At 40.8% G+C, this 20,045-nt stretch overlaps 1 protein-coding gene across 13 annotated transcripts in view; it reads left to right on the top strand.

Annotated features, from left to right (window-relative positions):
- Window positions 1–1,482: 1,482 nt before the first annotated feature.
- GIGYF2 (GRB10 interacting GYF protein 2) overlaps window positions 1,483–20,045 on the top strand; it is a 75,495-nt gene continuing 56,932 nt past the window's right edge. For 9 of the 13 annotated variants that reach the window (XM_059855191.1, XM_059855194.1, XM_059855199.1 and 6 more), the window contains exons 1-4: window positions 1,529–1,607; window positions 13,565–13,645; window positions 16,244–16,373; window positions 18,507–18,602. In XM_059855191.1, the coding sequence (XP_059711174.1) occupies window positions 13,605–13,645; window positions 16,244–16,373; window positions 18,507–18,602 (267 nt within the window). In that variant the 5' untranslated portion in view covers window positions 1,529–1,607; window positions 13,565–13,604. Of the gene's footprint in view, window positions 1,608–1,996; window positions 2,184–2,487; window positions 2,515–13,564; window positions 13,646–16,243; window positions 16,374–18,506; window positions 18,603–20,045 lie in introns of all 13 variants that reach the window. The other 4 variants (XM_059855188.1, XM_059855187.1, XM_059855190.1 and 1 more) reach the window with 4 other exon arrangements.

The raw sequence follows: 20,045 nt of genomic DNA on the forward strand, positions 1-20,045 counted from the left end.
CCTCCTAATGGAGAAATTCCATTCTAGTTTTTTTGGGTGAGGTAGTCCTATGTAGCTCTCAGCTAAAAATAAGCCCCAAGAATTACAGCCTTTCAACCCATTAGCTCATAAGAATCACTAGTATTCACTGTTGCATCATTTTTGGCTGTCATTCAGTACACGATGACAAGTATTTATTCACCTAGAAGAGGATGGAGAAAGCTACATGGGTTGTGGCTGACATCATGATTAGAGTGAAACTGTTTCAGCTGAAAACGGTTATACCTTCAGCAATGCGTAACAGCCAAGAATAGTTTTTTACACTGAAGGAACCACATGGGGCTATTCTGCCTCATGGACTAATATGGGTTTGGGGACTAAAAATAAACTGGTATTTTTAGCTGAAGAAAGTTTGCCTTGAGCTCCTGATTTTTCCATCAGAACAGTCAAAATATGTATCATCTAATGCCCTTTCTCTGTCAGCAGCAGCTGCCGCTGCCTCCCAGGGTGACTCCCACGGCAAAGTGTCCTCAGGGCTCCTCCAGTGCCCGGGCGAGAGCAGGTCCAGCCCGCGGTGCCTGGGCACTGTGAGTGCGCACACACGGTGGCTTCTCACGGAGGTTCTTGTGGCCATCGATAAAGCTGAATTGCCTCATGGAATCACCACACAGAAGAAACAGATAAGGCTGGGAGCCACACTGCGCTGCTGAGGTCGCCTGTGTGTGTGAGACAGTGGCAGGAGGGTGGCAGAATCACGGAATCATCCCGGTTGAAAAAGACCTCTAAGATCATCGAGTCCAACCTGTGACTGATCCCCACCTTGCCAACCAGACCAGGGCACTGAGTGCCACGTCCAGGCGTTCCTTGAACACCTCCTGAAACAATGACTCCATGACCTCCCTTGACAGCCCCTTCCAATGCCTAATCACCCCTCCTGTGAAGAATTTCTTCCTAGTGTCCAACCTGAACTTCACCTGCTGCAGCTTAAGGCCATGTTTTCCTCTCCTGTCCCTTGCTCCCTGGGAGCAGAGGCCATCCCCCGGCTGCATCCTCCTGTCACAGGGAGTTGTGGAGAGCAGGAAGGACCCCCGTGAGCCTCAGGCTGAGCCCCCCCCCCAGCTCTTTCAGCTGTTCCTCTTCAGACTGATGACCCTTCCCCAGCCCCGTTCCCTTCTCTGGACACGCTCCAGCCCCTTAATATACTTCCCGAATTGAGAGGCCCAAAACTGGACACAGGACTAAAGGTGTGGCCTTACCAGCGCCGAGTGCAAGGGGAACTGACGCAGTGATTTGATTACCTGGGGGTTCGGGCAAGGCGGGAGGCGCGAGTATCCCCCGGCCCGTCCATCTCCCTCCATCTCCCCTCAGGGCTGCGAGGGCGGGGTGGGGGGCTGGCGCTGCAGCGGGCTCGCGCGTCCGGCAGGGGGCGCTGGAGGCTCGCCCCTCTCCGAGATGACGTCACACGGAGGGCGGGCGGGAAGGGCCGCTGCTCCATCCGGGTCCCGCGGCGGGGCCTGGGGGCGTGGCCTCACCCTCACGTGACGCTGCGTGGCGGCGCACCCGCCATCTTGTGTTGTTGGGTTGAGGAGCCGCCGCGGCTGTGAGGGACTCTCCGCCCGGGAGCGCAGGTAACGCCGTCCCGCCGCCGCCCCGCCGCCGCCCGGCCCCGCCGCTCCCCCGGCCGTCCCCACCACGCCCCCGCCGCCGCGCGCCCCGTCCGACCACCGGCCCTGCCGGCGGCTCCCGTCCGCCTCGGCTGCCGCAGCCCCGAGGCGCCCCGCGGCCTAACCGGGAGGCGAGGCCGCCCAGGGGGGTGGGGGGGTGCGCCTGGAGGGCCCCCCTGCGCTCCCCATGGGCCTCTGCAGGGGTCGTTGGAGCTGGGGCGAACGGGCTTTGAGCTCTCCATGCGAGTCCTTGGTACTTGTCAGGCGGCGGCGGGGCGCCCGCCGCTCCTCACCGCCCTCCGGGGCCGTCTCCCCTCGCACTGACCCTTGTGAACTCGCTCGTCCCCTCCCAGCCCAGCGGGAGCGCCGTGGTGAGCCCCGCTTCGAGCACGCCCGGCCCTGTCGGGTTACACTGGCCGAGGAAGGAGGGAGCTCCGAGCCTTCCCCCGCGCAGGCAGCAGGGTGTTGGGAGCAGCGGTGACCGGCAGTGTTTGACTGGAGAAGCCTTGGCAGGCTGAAGAAAGCATCGATCAGAATTGTGTACGTTTGGTATTGATCCAAGACAAGTAGTTTCAGTGTCAACAGAGTACTTACGGCTCTTTCAGTTCTCTCTGATTGTACTTTGAATTGGGACAAGGTGTAGGCCAAAAAGAGGTATTGCCAAGTAGTGCTCCTGGAATAAAAATCCACGTTTCCCCCAGTAACATTCAGTTCAACGTTCGTGGTGTGTTGCTTTTACTGTAATTCTTGAATATCTGTTTGCTTAGGTGGGTGGGAAAAGGACTTTTGAATTCTGATTATATTCCTCTAACTTCTTGCTGCACGTTTTATTTTCTTGCTTCAGGAGCTGACTTGGGCAAGTTCCTGGAAAGTACGTGTGAATTTTTTTTCTTATGATTCTGCTGGTTGCTTTTGTTCTTGAGAAACTCTTTAATAAACAAAAATTAATTTGCTGTTCTGTGAATGGAGCATTTGGTTGATACACAGTGTGATAATTGGAAACCTTTGTAAACAAAATTGGTTACAGTTGTCACCAACAAAAGCTTTGTTTCGCTGTTTTTAAGTTTTGCCATTGGGTGGTGACTGCAGTAGATTATAAGAGCATTATTGCTCTGAGGTGTTGGTTTCCTTGCCATGCATTTGAATAGGTATCCTTTGAGCAGTTAGCTGATGCCGGTGTAAAAATGTGTGACCTAATTAATCCTGGGGGTGCCAGCAGAAATGTTGAGTGTCCATAGCCCCATCTACACCTGCTTTGCTCCCCAGGTTCATGTAGTTATATAAATCAGTTGGTATCAGTGGTTGTGTGCCTAGTGTTAATTTCTGAATGAATGTGTGATTAAAAAAAAAAGTTTCTGTCTAATAGTCTGCTGGATTAAAGAGAAGGCAGAATTTTAGCTCTGGAAGTTGGATGTCACCTTTTATTTTAAGACTTTGAGAAACTGCTTCAGTGTCTGGCAATATTGTGCGTAAATACTGGGGTGGAATGGTTTTAAGAGCTTCTCAGGCTTTCCCAGCCCCTGGATACAGGAATGTGCCTGGGGACACCTGGTCACTGTATTTCTTTTGGGGCCTTTTTCTGAATGGTTTCTTGAGCCTGTGTTTTAAAGCAGGAGCACAGAACTAAAATATAATGTGTTTTTGTAGCAAGAATGATTTGTTTCACAGGGTGCTTAAAGTTTGATACCACAGTGAAAACTTGGACTCTTAGTTTTGTTACAGGTGTTGACCTTGAGGATTGTAAAATATCCTCAGGTGCTCCTGTTCGCATTTTTGCTTGTGTTTCTAAAACATGTAGTAAACTAAAACTATGGTCCCTGTGATTATGCAAGTGAAAAAAAATGCTTGTAAATAGACAGCTGAGTGCTTTGTAATTAATTTTTTCCTGCCTGTTTTACTCCTCAGTTGAGGAAAAAAACTGTGAAAAGGGAGTGCAAAGTAGGTTTTGGGTTTTTTTAAGGAATTGCAACTAAGCACCCCTGTATCTCTCTGCCAAGGCCAGTTGTCTGAATAAATTTCTGTCACAAGCTGGAGTTCCTCATACCTGAATGTAAGAAAAAAAATCAGTAGTTTTTTAAGATCTATAGATAGTTCATTAAACTAAAAACAGCCCTAGATGTCAGAGTCCCATGGAACAAATTGTTGGGACAGTTGAGTGGCTGAAGGCTTTGCTGGTACATCTCTGTGCTGAGAGATCTTTCTGTTTAAACCTGGAAGGGAATACACTGGTTCACAGTAACTGATGAAGATGAGCTGGGTACCATGATCTGTGCTTTCCCCTTTCTCTGTTCATTTTTTTTTTTTTTTAATTGCTAAGAATGTGAAATTTCATTTTGCCTACTTTTGTCTGGTCTTGCAGGTTCGAGTAACTGTCATATATATGATTCTTATTCTTTCATTGAGGTCTTTAGAATTCTTCCCTAGGACTCTTCGAAGTATGGTATTAAGTTCTCTTATAGTCTGATTTAGGGAAAAAAAAATCCATTTCCTAGCAGTTTTTTCTTAATTTTTCTTTTTTTCTTACTTTTTCCCCCTTCAGTGTTTTTGCTCAAAGCTTAGTGGAGATAAACCATATATAATTAATGATTGTAGCTAGAGCCATGGGGCAGAGCAGGGGAGCCTTCTCCCTATAGAGCTTCCTAGAGAGCCATTGGATGCTTTGGTGAGGAGAAACCTTTTTCTTTGTTTACTGAGGAAGCATTTGCCTTGAAAGGGACTCTTGCTTTGTGAGGTTTTCTCATCAATTTATTTTAATTAATAGAGTGACATTTGGAATGCAAGGTGTGTGAAATGCTGCAGGGGGATGGAGTTTGCTCTTTTGGGAATGAAGTCAGTTTCCTGCCCAGCTTAGCCTCTCCTTGTATCTCTTGCTCTCAACTCTGGAACATTTTTTTTTGTTTGCATAAAGGATCTGGCTTGAAAATCACCAGAAGTGAGAAAATGTGTGCCTCAAGGTGTGCCTAAGTTATGGATGGAACTAAGAATTAAGTGCTTTAAGTGACAAGGTCTGTACAGCATTGGCCCTCTTGTGGTTGGTGGTAATATTTGTGTGGATATATATAACCAGTTCATCATGGGCATGTTTAATACCATTATTTTTTTATGGTTAGCTCAGATGGCAGCTGGAGATTGTAGCAGGCTGAGGTCTTTGCATTGCTTTGTTAGGAGCTGAGATTGCCACTGTGTGTTGATTACAAAATGTGTCCACTTCTCTTTTTTTGCAGAGGGAGGGCTTTCATTCCATTTCCTCTAAAGGTGATTAAGCATTCCTTGAATTTAGACACTGTAGAGATGGCTTGATGCCTGCATGGGAAACTAGGCTGCCATTGAAATTTTTCTTTGCCTCTCTTCTTTTTTAAATGGGAAGGATGCATAGAATTGTTTTGATGCATCTGAGGTTTTTCCCAAGCATGAAATCAAAGTGTGTTTTTTCAGGAGTGAGTCTCTCCTGTAATCCTTAAAGCTTGTAATATATAGAAGCTGCATATGTAGACCTCAGGATTATGAGAAAAGCAGAAGGAATCCCATGAGCTGTGTAGAGGTTGTAGAGTGTGTAGGTCAGTGAAAAATTTTGATGGATATTTAGAGAATTGTTTTAAAATGCTGTATTGTTGACTGCTTTCTGGATCACCTACTAATTTTTGATCATCTCTGTTATTAAAACAGTGCATTATCATAATTCTCTCCTTGGCCATATGTTTAAAAAAATTTAGGGAAATAAAGAGCTATAACTTAATGGCTTTAGTAGGTCTGCTTGTATATGTAGTTTGTCATTATAAACAGATAAACAAGGTTACATATACAAAAACTGCTTGGAAAGATATTTTTGTACTATTAAATAGTTATTCTAGTGAAAGTAAGCATGATGCACTGCCGTTTGTGAAGTGTTTTGTTACTTGAAATGTGGTCCTTTTTATTCAGTAGAGAAATACCTGTTTCAGGTTCTGGTTACAATGAAACAGTTTCTTTTATGTTCCTTCTCTTCCTGACAATAAATGTAAATTGCATTCTGTTAGTATTTTATGGTAAAGATACTGGCTTGTGTGACTGGGAGACTCAGAGGCTATAGATACCCATGGGTAGATCAGTTTGGGTGAAAGCAGGTGGGATCCATGTGTGGTAGTGTGTCTGTTCAGACTGGAAGAAACAAGGAAGAGATACATTCTGGCCACTGCAGAGATGACTTTGGGTGAAGTTTGTGATGATAGATCGCTGAATTTATGTGCCTTCAGCCTTAGAGTCAGAATTGGAGTTGGTTTGGCTGGCAAATAATGGATTTATAAACTGATTTTTTTGAGCCACGTGTGTTAGAATCCGAGGATGATTTAGTTGGAAGAGCCTTTGGTGGTTGTCTGCTCCAGCCTCCTGCACAAAGCAGGGCTGACGTCAGTGTTAGACTGTGTGTGACAGAAAGTGAGTGAGGCTGATCATGGAATAGCATATGGCAAGGTTTTTATGTAAAAACATTTCATAACTTGACTTAATAAATCAGATGCCCCATTCAACCACCATTAAAACCAGTGGAAGCTTTCATGGTAGGCTTAGTTAATGCTGAATCATCTGCATATGTGATTTTCTCTGTAACACTAAGTTTTAAGAGTACTAAGGCCAGGATCAGGCTAACATCACAAGTCAATTTACAAAGATACGATTCTTAGATCAAAATAAGTGATTTTTTTTTAGCAAATTTTGCAAAAATGGATATGCTATTAAAGAGTATTGTAGTTCATATGTAGTATGCAGTCTGATAGCCATGTTGGTTCTCTCTGTTAGAATATTTTATTAAACACTCACTGTTGAATGTTTGTTTCCTGAAGTAAAGGATGTCTCAGAACTGCATGAGCAGGAAACCTTCAGGAGCAGGGTGGGAGGGGAGGGAGAGAATATCCAAAGCCCAAAGAAGCTGGTTATTTAAATTACATGTTAAAAATGAACCCCTGAACCTCTCAGCAACCTAGATCTGTTAATTCAGTGGTTGTTGTCAGTGAATGTAGTCTGAAGCTGTGTTCTTCCACTTTGAAAATATGTATGGGCTATATAATGTGTATGGTGAGTAGGAGAGAGGTGGTGCAGTGGGGTTTTAGTTGCATTCACAGTCTGGCTTCTGGCCCTGCTGGGGAGCAGCTAGATAGACTTGGCATCTTGGTCTATAATGCCTTGTGGAAGAGCTCAGATGAAATAGTTATCTACCAGCAAGTTGTCCATGTACAAGGTAGACAGATGTAAAAGTGATTTTTTTTTTTTTTTTTTTTTTTTTTTAAGCTGGAAAGTGAGCTCTGGCAGGATTTTGGGATAGGATTTGGAATGAGAAGCATTTGTGTTCCAGCCAGTGGCAAGGCCAAGGGTGTGGTTCCCTGACTCTGCTTGGAGCTTAATCGCTGGTGTCTGCCTTTGGCCAGAGTCTGGTAATAAAGGTGGATGTCATGCTGGGTTCTGGTGGGGGAAGTGGGAAAAGCGTTCACCTTTGGCTGTGTGCAGGTGAAGCAAGAAGTGGAAAGCTCTCCAGCCTGCATCTACCCACCAAGTTCACAATAGTAGGTAGGAAAGGAGGAGAGCATCTTGAGTTGTGTTACTTAATGTTCTCAATTTGTCTTGGATTTGGTTATTAGGGGTGTAGGTCTTGTTAGTCTCTTGTGTCAGGTCTGTCTTTGAAGGGCTACTTGTATTTGTCCTTGACTAGGGTGCAACATGTTGCAAGCTGAGGTGCTCCATAAAGCTTTAGGTGCACCTGTGCAGTGAGCAGAGGAGTGCCAGTTTGAAAGTGCCATTTGAGGGAGTCATGGATAATTTTTGATCAGAAATTGCCAAGAGATTGAAATACTTTGGCAAGGGTTTGAGACAGGGAGGTTATAAGACTTCGGGAGATCTAGAAATGTAAGTGTAATAATAGAGGCACAGTTTCTGGAGAAGTGGATGGTTTGGACATTGCTCCCTTAGGAAAAACTTTGGTGTGTGGGTAGATAGGACTTGGAAAATTCAAGCCTTTATCAGGAATCAAGTTTGGTAAGGCAGGAGGGACTCCTGTGACTTGTCTGGCATCTTGTATAATGTGACTAATAGGTGGGGGTTTTTTCTCTGATTAATTTTCTGTTTAAACTAGAACATACTAATTAGAAAATATTTTCACATTGATCTAAAAGGTAATTTGTTGATTATCCCTAAATGTCTTGCTTCAGTCCCTTCACTGAATCAACTTGGGTTTTCTGATGTTTTTACCTGAGTGATCAATCATTCACAGACTAAGTTAAGATACTTAATTTTTTCTCAAAGCTTAATAAATAGAGCTTTAGTATATTGTTGGTGTTTTTTCTTCTCAATGGGCATATCTGTCAGATTCTATCAATTTTTGAACACCTGATTTATCAGCTCTTTTGCCTCTTACAACAAAAAGGACACTGTATCCCTTCAGTGGTAAAATTTGGTATATATTTACTCTGCATTTTTGTTTTCCCGGGTTAAGTTTTTTTGTTAGCTCTTCTAGTCAATGTTGTATCATATTTTCCTTTTCAGTTGATTAATACATCTCAGCATGGTTTCAGGCCTGTTTTTTCCAGAATAGTCTTACATTTCTTATATATCACCTGTGTTTTCTGCTTGTGAGTCTCTTGACTTTGCCTTATTTAGTGCAACCTGCTGTACTGGACTGAGTCATTGAATAATTCATGGTGGTACTATTGATGATGTGTCATTTCCATTATTTACCATATCCATGTTTGTCATCCTTGGGTTTTAGAAATTTTGTGGCCAATGTTACAGACTCTGTAGAAGATAGCTCCTTACCTCTTAGTTGGTTTTGAGAATTTTGTTCTGTCTGAGATGGGTTGTTGTAGATTCTTTAGAAGACAAGATAACTTAGGTTGTGAGGATTTGAGACTTTTTTGTCGTTCTAAATGATTTTGTCCTTTTTAACATTCTACTGAATTGAAATGTCCTGCAGAAGTTAAAATTTATCTACTTGCTCAAGCAATGACTTTTCTATTCTTACAAAAATATATTTTGATTGCATGTCTTCCATAAATCCATGTTGCCTGGCCTTAATTATGTCAGTGTCCTTTAATCAGTGTTGTCTGCTTTAGCCAGTGATTAATATCAAACAGGTTGTGTAGCCACCTGAGTCATCCTGTTTGCCATTGTACTTCAAAGGTGGCTTGCATACAATTGTAGATCATCCTTAATATTTCAAGAATTAGAGAAAATAAGCATGAATTATTCAGTCAGCCTGTTAGTTTTTTTAAAAACCCAGTTACTGGCACTGACATTAGCTAGCTCTAGTAGCTGCCTGTGGAATGTTTTCTTGCTTGTGGAAGGTGAAGTTTTCTTGTCTTGATGTAATGTTGCTGTTGAATGGTGGAACACTGCTGTTAAATTCCTTCTCCTTGTTTATTTAAGGACAACCCTTTTCCTCGCACTTAAGACTGCTCATGTTGGATTTCTGTTGTGGTCTTTGGTTCTCACATTTTCATCCAGTTTCTAGGTTTAAAAGACTCTTTCAGACCTTCAGTAGCAACAGAACTGTCTTGAAAGGAAAGGATACTTTTCTTCTTAAACATCTCTGATCAAAGAGTAGCCCATTTAAAAATAAAATAGCTGTGTATAAAGGATCAGTGATATGTATTTTTCAAGGTTTAAGTTTCCAAAGTTAATTAAAAACTTTGAAAACTTTGGGCATGCTGTGGCCCCAAAGCTATAAATTGCAGCCCAAATTTTTTTTTTTTTTTTTTTTTTTTTTTTGGTCTGCAGAAAAGATTAGATGGTCAAACCTGAATGCAGCCATTGCTTAGGCTTAACTTAGAATGCCAAGAACCTCTCACTTGGTAGTCTCTACCCAGAACAGCAGAACATCTTGGTGAGGCAGATAGTCATGTGCTACTAGCTGAGGGAATTCTGTAATAGAAATGTAGGAACTCAGCATTGCCTGAAAGTCTTAATGCAGGTGCCCATCAGTAACAAATGAACCTTAATTTTATTATGTGAGCTTGAGCAAAGTCTGGAAAATGTGGTAGTTTTGATATTTCAAATCTCTGAAATCAGCTTTTTGGCTAGATATTTATTAGCTAGCTGTGTGTTTTAAATAGGATACCAGAGCTTTTGGGCAAAGTGTGCCACAGTAATTGTAGACCTTCAAATGAAACATCTTACACAATTTAACACATAAATCTAGCTAGTAGAATCAAGTTCTGGCTTGTGTCTGTAGCAGATATTTGAGAGCTTTAATACATTTGTAAGGTACTAAATAGTGAGCTTGAAAAATAATTTAAGAAACTGTAAGCTTGGTAAAATAACCATTGTTCCTAAAGTAAACCAGTGAAATGAGTGTTGCTGATGGCAGCTTCTGCATGTTTAATATTACCTGTTAATTGTGAGTGAAAGCCACTTAAAGGCTTCATGTTATTAGATTACAGTTTGTGTCTGTTCACAGGGTGGACTTCTGATTTTCAAAGTACTAAACAGCTGACAAAATAGGGTTTTTTTCCCCTTGCCAGCCTGCAGGTTGTTGGTGGGGTTGATGTGATTTCTCTTTTCACTTCTGCCTGCTGATGGCAGGTTGATGGCTGGTTGTGGCTGTCACCTCAGGAAAATGGGGTCCCACTTCTAGTTTATGAGCCAATTCCATTTTTCATTAAAAATATGCAGGAAAACCCCAGCTGTTTGTAGGGTTGCACTGGCACCCTGATCAAGTATTGACCTTATTTGAAGAAAACTTTGGAAAAATGTTTCAGTTTGGAGGAGTGGTGGGAAGCACCAGGTAGCTGCCTTGGCCATGCAGTGGTGTTAACTTGCCATTATCAAAATACTGCCTCAGTTTCTTGCTTCAGCTTGGGCTGCCCGTGTGCTCTCTCCCCATATAAAATCTGTACTGTGGAGATTCCTCAGTGAATAACCTTTGATTTGTAGAAAACCTCAACTCACAAAACTAGCTGGTCAGAAAGGGGCTTTTCCCTCATCAAATTATATCAAAGAGGAAATATTAGGTATATGTTATTTTTGTAATTTGCCATCCTTGATTAATAAGGAAGCAGCATTTTAATAAAGACCAAAATCAACATTTCTGTTGTTAATACTGAATTTTAAGACCCCAAAAATGATCTAGATAATAAAGATGTGATAAGTTAACCATTTTGGCTAAGCAAAAGACGTAAAGTTTGTGACCTGATCATTCTTCCTGTCTCTGAATTCCTCATCCTTTTTCTTGCTCCACCCTGACTTTCGCCTCCTCTGATGCGAGTGCTGCCTTGTCCACTCCAACTTGCCTTTCCAGTTCGTGCAGCTTCTCCTGCACATGAGCCAGGTGTGGTGTGCACTCACTGTCAGAGGCTCCTCTCAGGTTGGTTTCCTTGCTCTCCCCTTTTGGCTGCTGCTTTGAGAGCCAGCAGAAGCAGCACAGGGTTTCTGCTTCCTTTGTTTCATCTGCTCTGATGTGGCTTTAGTGTTTTCCTGTGGTGCACTTGCTGTCTTAGCTTTCCTGAGACTTTTCCCTGTTCTTTGCCCTCCCCCTCCCAAATCATTGCCCATTTCCAGGGTGTCTCTTGTCCAACATTCTTCTCTCAGCCTTGTCTGTAATTTCTTTTTCATGTGTGTTTTATTTCTGGGTGATGTTGTCTATTCAGTTCACCTGTCATATCTGTTTAGATCACATGCATGTCTTTTTATTCTCTTTTGGAGGGGATATATTCAGTACAATTTCAGTCACTTACAGTTGTCTTGTTTTCAGTTCAAAATTAATATAGTCAGAACTTTTAGGGATGGAGTAATTTACCTGAGTGCAATACAGAAGAGGAAGAGTTCACAAAACAAAGTGTGGTGGCCAAAATGAGGGATAGGGAAAGCCATTCAGCAGCTCACTGGGATGAGACTAGCATTCTTGTAGGTGCTAAACTGCTTAGAAGTCTAGGAGAGAAACATGACACAGCATCCTCAATTTTTTGGGAAGATAACACAGAGGCTGAAGAGTGGGGGTCAGGTGGGTCCAGAACCAGTGAACAGCTTGATCCCAGCTGGGTTTTAGTGTTTGTCCTTGTATCTGATGCTTTTCAGCTGTGTTTTTGTTGTTTAAGCCTGAGTGCCAGCCTTTTTGGTATTGCTGATACTAGACTTTGATGTTAGGAGTTAAAGATCCCAGGTTCCCTGGTGATGCACATGGATTGATCTGAAAACTCCCACCCCTTGCCAGCCCCAGCAGAAGGATTTACAGGCATTGCAGGAAGTGGAGGGACAGCCATCCAATTAAGGCTACTAGGAATTGTGTTAGGGGCCTGTTTCTGCCCAAGTGTGCATGATGGTTTACTTGAATTGCCCCACAGTATTTTCTCTTGTGGCTGCTGCATGTTGTCTTTGGGTACCTCACCTTATATTTTGATATGCAGGATGGTGAATGGATATAACTTGAATGTTCTCATGAGCTGTCAGCTGCTTCAAGGAGGGAAATCAGTTCAGACCAAAATCATCTCAGACTAGGCCTGTGAGAATATCTGGGTTTTTTGTATTAGCTTTTGGTGCAGATAGTAGGGGTAATTCCATTTAATTGTCTAGAATTATTGTGAAAATAAAACCATTAAGATTTTTATATAAATTACTTTGTGTATGGGACAAAGAAGATATGTTGCCAAAATACAAAATCCAAGTGTTAGTTGGTGGGTTTAGACTGCAGGGAGTTTATAAGCATTTGTAATCTTATGCCCGAAGTATTTGGGTAAAATCTGCTCAAGCAATTTTAGCATATTTTGTTTTAGCATGTTTTGTCATTTTCTCACTTTGAGAATCTTGATTTATTTTCTGTAATATTATTCCTTCTGTAGAATAAATGTAAGAAAAAACCCCTTCCTTTGTTTAGTTTTGTTTTGCTTTTTTTCGGCAATGCCCTTTCCACCTCTATCTCCCTGGATTTTGTTTTTCTTTTTCATCACCTTTTCTTGCAAAGTATAGACAAACTCATGAAGTTCCTTATTTAGTCCCTGGATCTGCTAAGGGATGTAGTTCTGATACAGCAGAGTTCCCTCCCTTACATTATGGGTTCTTGAAGTCTAATCAGCCTGTGTCTGAAGATGATGCTTCAAATTCTTGTTTTTCTTGGGCTTTACCTAGAGTGTGGTTGGTTTTTAAAGAACCAAACTATCTTCCTCTGCAGATTTGGATTTGGCAGCTGCTGGAAGGAAAGAGGAGCTGTACTTACTGCATGAAAGGGCACTTCTCCAGAACTGCCTGGGCTGGACTTGGTTCTGTTAGGGAAAAGTTACCTTATCTTAGTCCTGTATGGCTTCATCTGCTCTTATCCATACACTCTGAATATGTAGGAACTTGACTTGAGCCTTCCTAGTGTCTGCAGGAGTTACCTTGGCTAATAGCAATGAAATCTGCTGAAGTCTGAAGTTATGAATTTCTTTTGCTTGATAAAACCAAGAAGGAAAGAAATACTGTCATTTGCCTGCAGAATTTTGGAGTATTTGGTAGCATTGGATGTACTCAATCTTTAGAAGGCTTATTTTTCAAGAATGAGCAGTGGAAAATTCTTGAATACTCTGCCACTCAGCTGGCAAATCTGTCTTGCTGTAATTCTAGTGGGTTTTTTATCCTCTTGTAATTGTCAGGAAGCGGCAATTCTGTTAATTAAGCATTACTGTTCTTGGAGAAGAGGATTATGCATCAAGTTCTCTGTGTTTGTACAAATTGTTTCCTCAGACACCCTAATCCAGTGTCCTGTTTGAGCTGTTAAAAGAGGGATTTAGGGAAGAAATCTTGATGCAGTTGCTCCTATATTACTAAATCAGTCTGTATTGGAAAGCTGAAATGGATTCCTTAAAAAAAAATTGTGTAGTCAATTTTTTCACTTCTTTGCATGACCAGGTGTGCTTTTGTATTTGAATTAATCTGTGAAGCACTGTGTTAATCCAGCTGTTTTCATAATAAATATTTTTATTTTTCAGGTTCACACTTTTTAAAAAAGAGGAATAGAACAGGAAAAAAATGGCAGCAGAAACTCAGACACTTAACTTTGGGCCTGAATGGTAAGTTTTGTCTATTTTGTCAGACTCCAGAACTTGTTTCAAAGGGCTTTTTTTTCCTTTGGAGCAGAATTGATTATAGGACTGAATGGGATATAAAATCTTTGTTTTGTCCTCTTTCACCTCAGTCCCTGGCCTGTGATCTAAAGCAATGTTATAAAATTAGTCTTCATTTTGTGAATTGGCATTGTGTATGAATTGAGTTGGGTTTTTTGTTATGTTAATGCATAATATTTACCTTGCTGCCAAGCATTTGAAGGAGGAATAATGTTTATGATCTCAGAGGTATGCACAGAATAATTGAAGATGTGCTTGTTCAGTCTTTCTGTGTGATGCATGTTAATAAGGAAGTTCTTAAACTCTCCTCACTGTACTTAAATCTATAGCTAAGCAAGCTTTTTCTTTTCCCAGTTTTAAAAAAACCTAATCCCTGTATGGAATATGGGAAAAATGTGAGTTTTGTGTCAGTGTCCTGCACATTTGTATTGAAAAGTGTCAGGAAAAGAGAACTGTTTTGTCCAAGGGAATCCATGCTGTCAAATAATTTTGTCAGCTGTTAGTTTTACAGCTTGTCTGACATGCATTGTCCTGGCTTTTGTGAAGGAGCAGTTGCACATGTGTGATTATTCAGTATTTGTTCCAATTTCTTGTTAAAGTGTTGGTGACTTGAGTTACAAACAAGGATTGTGAATGGTGTGGTTTCTGAAGAGTGTTTGATGTCCAAGTGTGTGAATGGGAATGCAGAGTGGTTATAGGAAATACAGTTGCTGCATAGCATGTGATAGAACTGTTACTTGAATACGTTCACTTTTGCTGACACATTTCTATACACAATATACAGAAATTGAAGAGGATTCAGTGAGGAAGTAAGACATGATTTGCAGCCTGTGAAACAATGAGAGCTCAGTCTATTTTGTTAGAATGAAAGAAGGTTAAAGAATGAATTTATCAATATCTATAAATATACCCACCAGGCAGATATCTTGTGCTGGAGTGCTCTTCAGTGTAAGAGACAGACATGATTACATTCTTGATGGATGGAAGCCAAAGTTATATTAAAAAAAGAGAAGGGGGAAGACAATTCTAAAAAAAGCATATATTTCATCAGTAACTTAATTGCTGTGTCACAGTGAGGGGGCTGTCATAGTGAGTCTCCAGGTAGTTTAAATACCAGATTAGATTATGTATGGAAACATATATTATACTTCAGTGAATTAGTGTATTTTTACAGGAATAAAGAAACGTAAGATTTATAATTTTTCTTTTGGGTTGTGGTACAGTCATGACTGTCACATGCTGCTGTATCACTTAACAGTGAGACTCTGGGTTCTGTGAGACTCACGTTTGTTCTGATTGGTGTTGAACGTTGCACTGAGCCATCAAATCCTTTAAATAATTATTCTGCAGGCACAACTTGTTTGGAAGTGGTATGTAGAGGAACTGCCACGGGGTGGCACCAAACTAAAAAAGTAAGATCAGCTTTTGACTTGCAAATGATTCTTTTCTGTTTAAAGGACTATTAAACAAATCGAAGCATGTTTCAATAATTAGGTGAAAGGTAGTCTCTGAATCACTGTTTTAATTTAGAGCTACTTCCTTTCCAAGGATTTTTTGATTGCTGAGAAGAGCTTTTACTGTTCTATTTGTCTAAGTTGCTCACCAAAGAGAATGTAAGAAAATCCAGCAGGGTTTTGTTTCTTTACACACATACTCTTTTGTAAAACATTCCTCAAACTTAAAACTACCAGGTGTTTGGGTCACTGGGGAAGTGTCTGTGTAGAATGAGACTAATTCACCTGCAGAGTGGTCATAATGTATAACAGTAAGATGCTACCTGCAAGAAGTCAAGTAACTTACCTGTGTGGGAAGAGAACAAATGTAATAGCATATTTATCTGTTATCATAAATCAGATTTATTAGATTGCTGCTTTAAGTGTCTCTGAAGTAGAGTGTCACTGAATTTTGTACATATCTTTTTTTTTAATTTTGTTTTTTTTCTTTTATTGATATCCTAAGTTAGATGTTACATGCGCTCTCAAAAAATAAAAGCCAATAATTTTAACTTGTGTAAAAGGGATTTGTGGTATGGAAGGATTCCAGAGACACAAAAAGAAACTTTATAAAATTTACTGTGCTGTTCTGTTAAACTTGATGAAACATCTGAATAAACTCTTTCCTTAGCTTAATATTTGCTGCACTTTCTAGCATGATAAGAATTTTTCTTGGCAAAAGGAAGCTGTTATCATTAAGGTGTCCCACTGATTTGTGTGCAGCCCATGTGAATAGCTTGGGCAAGGCTTTGTGGGGGTATAGCTGGCTTGCTGTATAGTCAGCATAAGAGTTTTCCTGGGGTAAGTTGAATTCCTGGATGTGCTCATGGGAATTCTTTTATTTCTTGCTCGGCTGGCTGTGGGTGAAACAAGGGAGGTTCTTCCACTCTTCTATTGAAGCACTGAGGGTTTTGAAGTTAAACTGTTAATGTCTTTACTTTCAGTATTGTATTTATTTTGTTTGTGTTAAATCTGTAAATGTGCAGAGGGATGGTAGCACAGGTGAAGATATTCTCAGTGCAGTTTTCATTGCATTTCTGCTTCCTTTTAGGCTGCGAGCTTTGTCTAGTGGCGGGAGTGTGACATCCCCTCCTCTGTCTCCGGCTTTGCCGAAGTACAAACTAGCAGACTATCGCTACGGGAGAGAAGAAATGTTGGCACTTTTTCTAAAGGATAATAAGGTGAGCAGGAAGAGGAAGGGGCCTTGTGTGTGTATTCCAAATGACAGCCTTGTGATTAGGAATGGTTGTTTGTATTTTGTGATTATGGACAAAGAAATCACATATTCCTTGCAATCCCAGACTGAAGAGGGCTGATTGTGGGGGTTTTTATGTGTGCTCTTGTTTGATTGTACTTTTACCAGATTCAGTATGTTTTTGGGGCTTTTGTTTGTTTGTATTTTTGTGTGTGTGGTTTTTTTTTTTGTTTTTCTTCCATTTTAGGGGTAACTTCCTATACCCCAGAGAACAAAAAAACCTGATTGCCATATTCAGTCTCTGCCACAGATGACTGAGGGTTAAAGTCGACTTGCAGCTGTGCAGATTTGCTTGCCTCAGTAGGATTTTATTTAATGTAGTGCATAATAGTTATTTGATTCAGCTACAAAGTCAGGCAGTAAATCATATGAGCAGATAATCTGAAAAAAGCAAGAGGTCTCTATCCCATCTTAAGTCAGTTCACTTTAGCAGGTGACTGGCCCAATGACAGCAGTCCTCATGTAGCTCCCTTCTCTGGGAGTCAGAGCACAGAAACAATGACATGTAATGCATAAGAGCAGTATAGAAAATCGAGAACTTCCTTCTGGTTTCACTTCGAACAAAGGTTCTCAGTGATGCAAAAGATGATACAAAATTTCAGAGATCTTTCAGGCAAATGATTAAAACCTCTTGCAGTTGTAAATGTTGCATTTTTCTTTAGCTGGTGGCAGTAGTTGGTTTATTGTTGCAGCAGACTTGGAGGTCTGAATGCCCATGAGAGCTTACCCTTGAGGGAGGGAGGGACTGCAAGGAATGATGTCAAGATTATGCTTTGAGCTTGGAATGGAGATGTGCACACACAGCTTCAAGTTCCCATCCTGTCTTGGCTGTGCTGACATTCCTGTACAATACTGGGAGCCCTCCGTTGTTTAAATAATGGATTTAACAGCATTGTTTGTAAAAGATTTTTCTAAGTCTGTTAAGTGTGATATAGCTTAAAGCCATGCTTTAACATGCAGAGTTGTCCTGTTCTACTTCAGGAAACTGTGATTTAAATTTTGATGTTATGCTTGAATAGGTCAGCCAGTCAGAAGTCACTGTTTTTTGCAGTTTGTGTTTGTTATGTCAGATGATGCTGAGACCTCTGCTCTTGGGGCTGATTCAGAACAACCCTCAAATAGGAAGTTACAGGAAGTTCTCTGATTGTTATGAATCATCCAAAATAATATTTTCTTCTTATGTGTTTGCTAGAAGGGCATTATGATTAGAGTATGTCTTTCTTTTGCTATCCACATGTTTGTAGGGTGTTGAGTGATTCTAGTTATGAAGACTGAAAGGACTCTTGACAGTGGTTCAAGTCAGCTAGTGGATATCAGCAATGTTTTTAAGCTGTTGCATCTCTCTTCTAAAAGAGAGACTGACTGGAAGCAGGAGGACTTCTGCTAGCATATATCTAAATGAAAAAATGTCTTTACTGTTATTAACTAAATATTTTTGAAGCAGTTGTCCATTGGCATAATTAGAGCTCACTTGGCTGTATGTGATTGGAGATTCTTGTCCACGTTCTCAAGGTCACAACTATTAATGGAGCTTCTAATTCAAAATTAATGATAAAATTTATTTTGGTTTATATCATCAGTGTTCTCTAGTTAATCTATACATATAGTTTCATTGTACTTGGCTTTTTCTTTTTTTTTTTTTTTTTAACTCTTCTGGTTGGTTATAAATTTGAGTTGCTTATTTCAAATCAAATACAACCTGTGTGCTGTAGGTGGCGGTTTTGTTAATTAAAAATCTGGCTATAAAAATATGTTGAAGTTAAAAGCAATAGATGAAATGTCACTTGATTCAGATTTCAGCTGCAGTGGTGTGTAAGTTTGAGTTCTGATGTCTGTGGCCTTGTCGTTTGGTGATGCTTTGGATGCCTTGTTTGTAAGAACTTTTTTCTGAGGGTTGTAAATTTGCAGCAGAGTTATATTCACCCCCAGTAAGAGTTACTGGAAGTACTGGGTAGATGGAGACAGAGTTGGAAGAATAAAAATTGTGAATCAGTGTGTGGCATCATCCCTGAAGTAGAAATACTTGCATGGAGTAGAATGCTCTTTTTCTTTCTTACAGATACCTTCAGACCTTCTGGATAAGGAATTTTTGCCTATTTTACAAGAGGAGCCCCTGCCACCACTGGCACTTGTACCTTTTACAGAAGAAGAACAGGTGTGTACTTTTTTTTTTAATCTTTAGATTGTTATTAGTGTGAAGACATAATAAAGAGTATGCGTCCATTAAGAAAAACGGTGAAATTTGAAATTAGGATGTCTCAGAGTGTACTAGCTTGAAAGCAAACCAGCAGATGACAAGTCAGAAGTACAGTTTAATAGGAAAATTAAAATAAAGGCAATAGTACAGAAACTCTGACTTAAACTGACAGAGTCAGAATACAACCTGACACCCTGTTGGTCAGGGTGGTGGCAGCAGTCTCATTAAATGGTGGCTGCAGTCCTGTTGGAGTGGTCCTGTGTGGATGTGGTTTTGTCAAAGCAGTGATCCTGTGGAAAGATCTGGTCCTTCTCTGGAGGTCCAGTGGTGGTTATTGAGCTCTTGTCCTCTGGGAATCTAGTGGTAGTTCTCTCCTGGTGTTCCAAGCCTCAGATTATATAAAGGTAGGAATGTTTGGTTCCTCCCCCTGGGTGGGGCATCTCACCATGGGCTGATGTAATTCTGTGAGTTATGGGGAGTGGGGGTTATGAGAGACCTTGACAGCCCTTTAGTGCAGATAGTCCCCTGGAGGGAGTTACCAGGGATGAATCACAGAGGAGATAAAGAACACTGCCTCACCTATTTTAACAGCTTATGAAGATTGTAATTGAATCCATACCTTTGGTTGCACCTTTTCATTTTAACCTAGGACACAGAGAAAGAAATTATGAAAGCATATTGTGTCAGCATAAAGTTTAAATTCTATCCATGCTCAATTATTGTCTTAAATTGGAAAAAAATTGTTTTTATCCAGTGTTCTGTTGAAGGTAGGCAGGTTTTTAAATCCAGGATCACCATCTGGAAAGTGTTACTATTTTTTAAATATGCATCATTTTCAGATCAGTGACATTTTCTACAGTTTTTACCACGTTCTCTTTGGTAACCAGAGAGTCAAAAAAGTTGCTAAATTCTGTAGCCTCTGTTTTGTGTTCTTTAGAGAAATGCTGAAGTTTTTCGACTGTTAACATTTATTAAGAAGATGCGGTACTGTTAACTGCTCTGTATATAAGCAGTTTCTTTTTATCTCCTCTTTTGATGTAGCTATAGGTTTATAACCACATAGAGATGGATGAGAGTGAGAACAGGTCCATAAGAATTCCATTTCAGGGATGACTGATCTGGGTAGTTTGAAGTCTCTTGCTTTAAATTTGATTCCTAATGGAGAAAACTGCCCATCTCTGGCTAAGTGCCTCTGACTTTTGACTCTGAACTGATTTCCATTTGTGGCTGTCAGAACTTTTGATTTTGCAGTTTCTCTCTGGTTTGTCATGTTTCTTAGCACTTTTCTTACTTCATAATACTGTGGTTTGGGTTTTTGTTTCTTTTGTAATAGGAAGCTGAGTATTTTAACTGGCTTGAGTGGTTTGATTTTTGCGGGGTGGGTAGTGTTAGTATTAGTTT

Source organism: Haemorhous mexicanus, chromosome 10 (genome assembly GCF_027477595.1).
Source record: "Haemorhous mexicanus isolate bHaeMex1 chromosome 10, bHaeMex1.pri, whole genome shotgun sequence".
Taxonomy (NCBI): Eukaryota; Metazoa; Chordata; class Aves; order Passeriformes; family Fringillidae; genus Haemorhous; species Haemorhous mexicanus.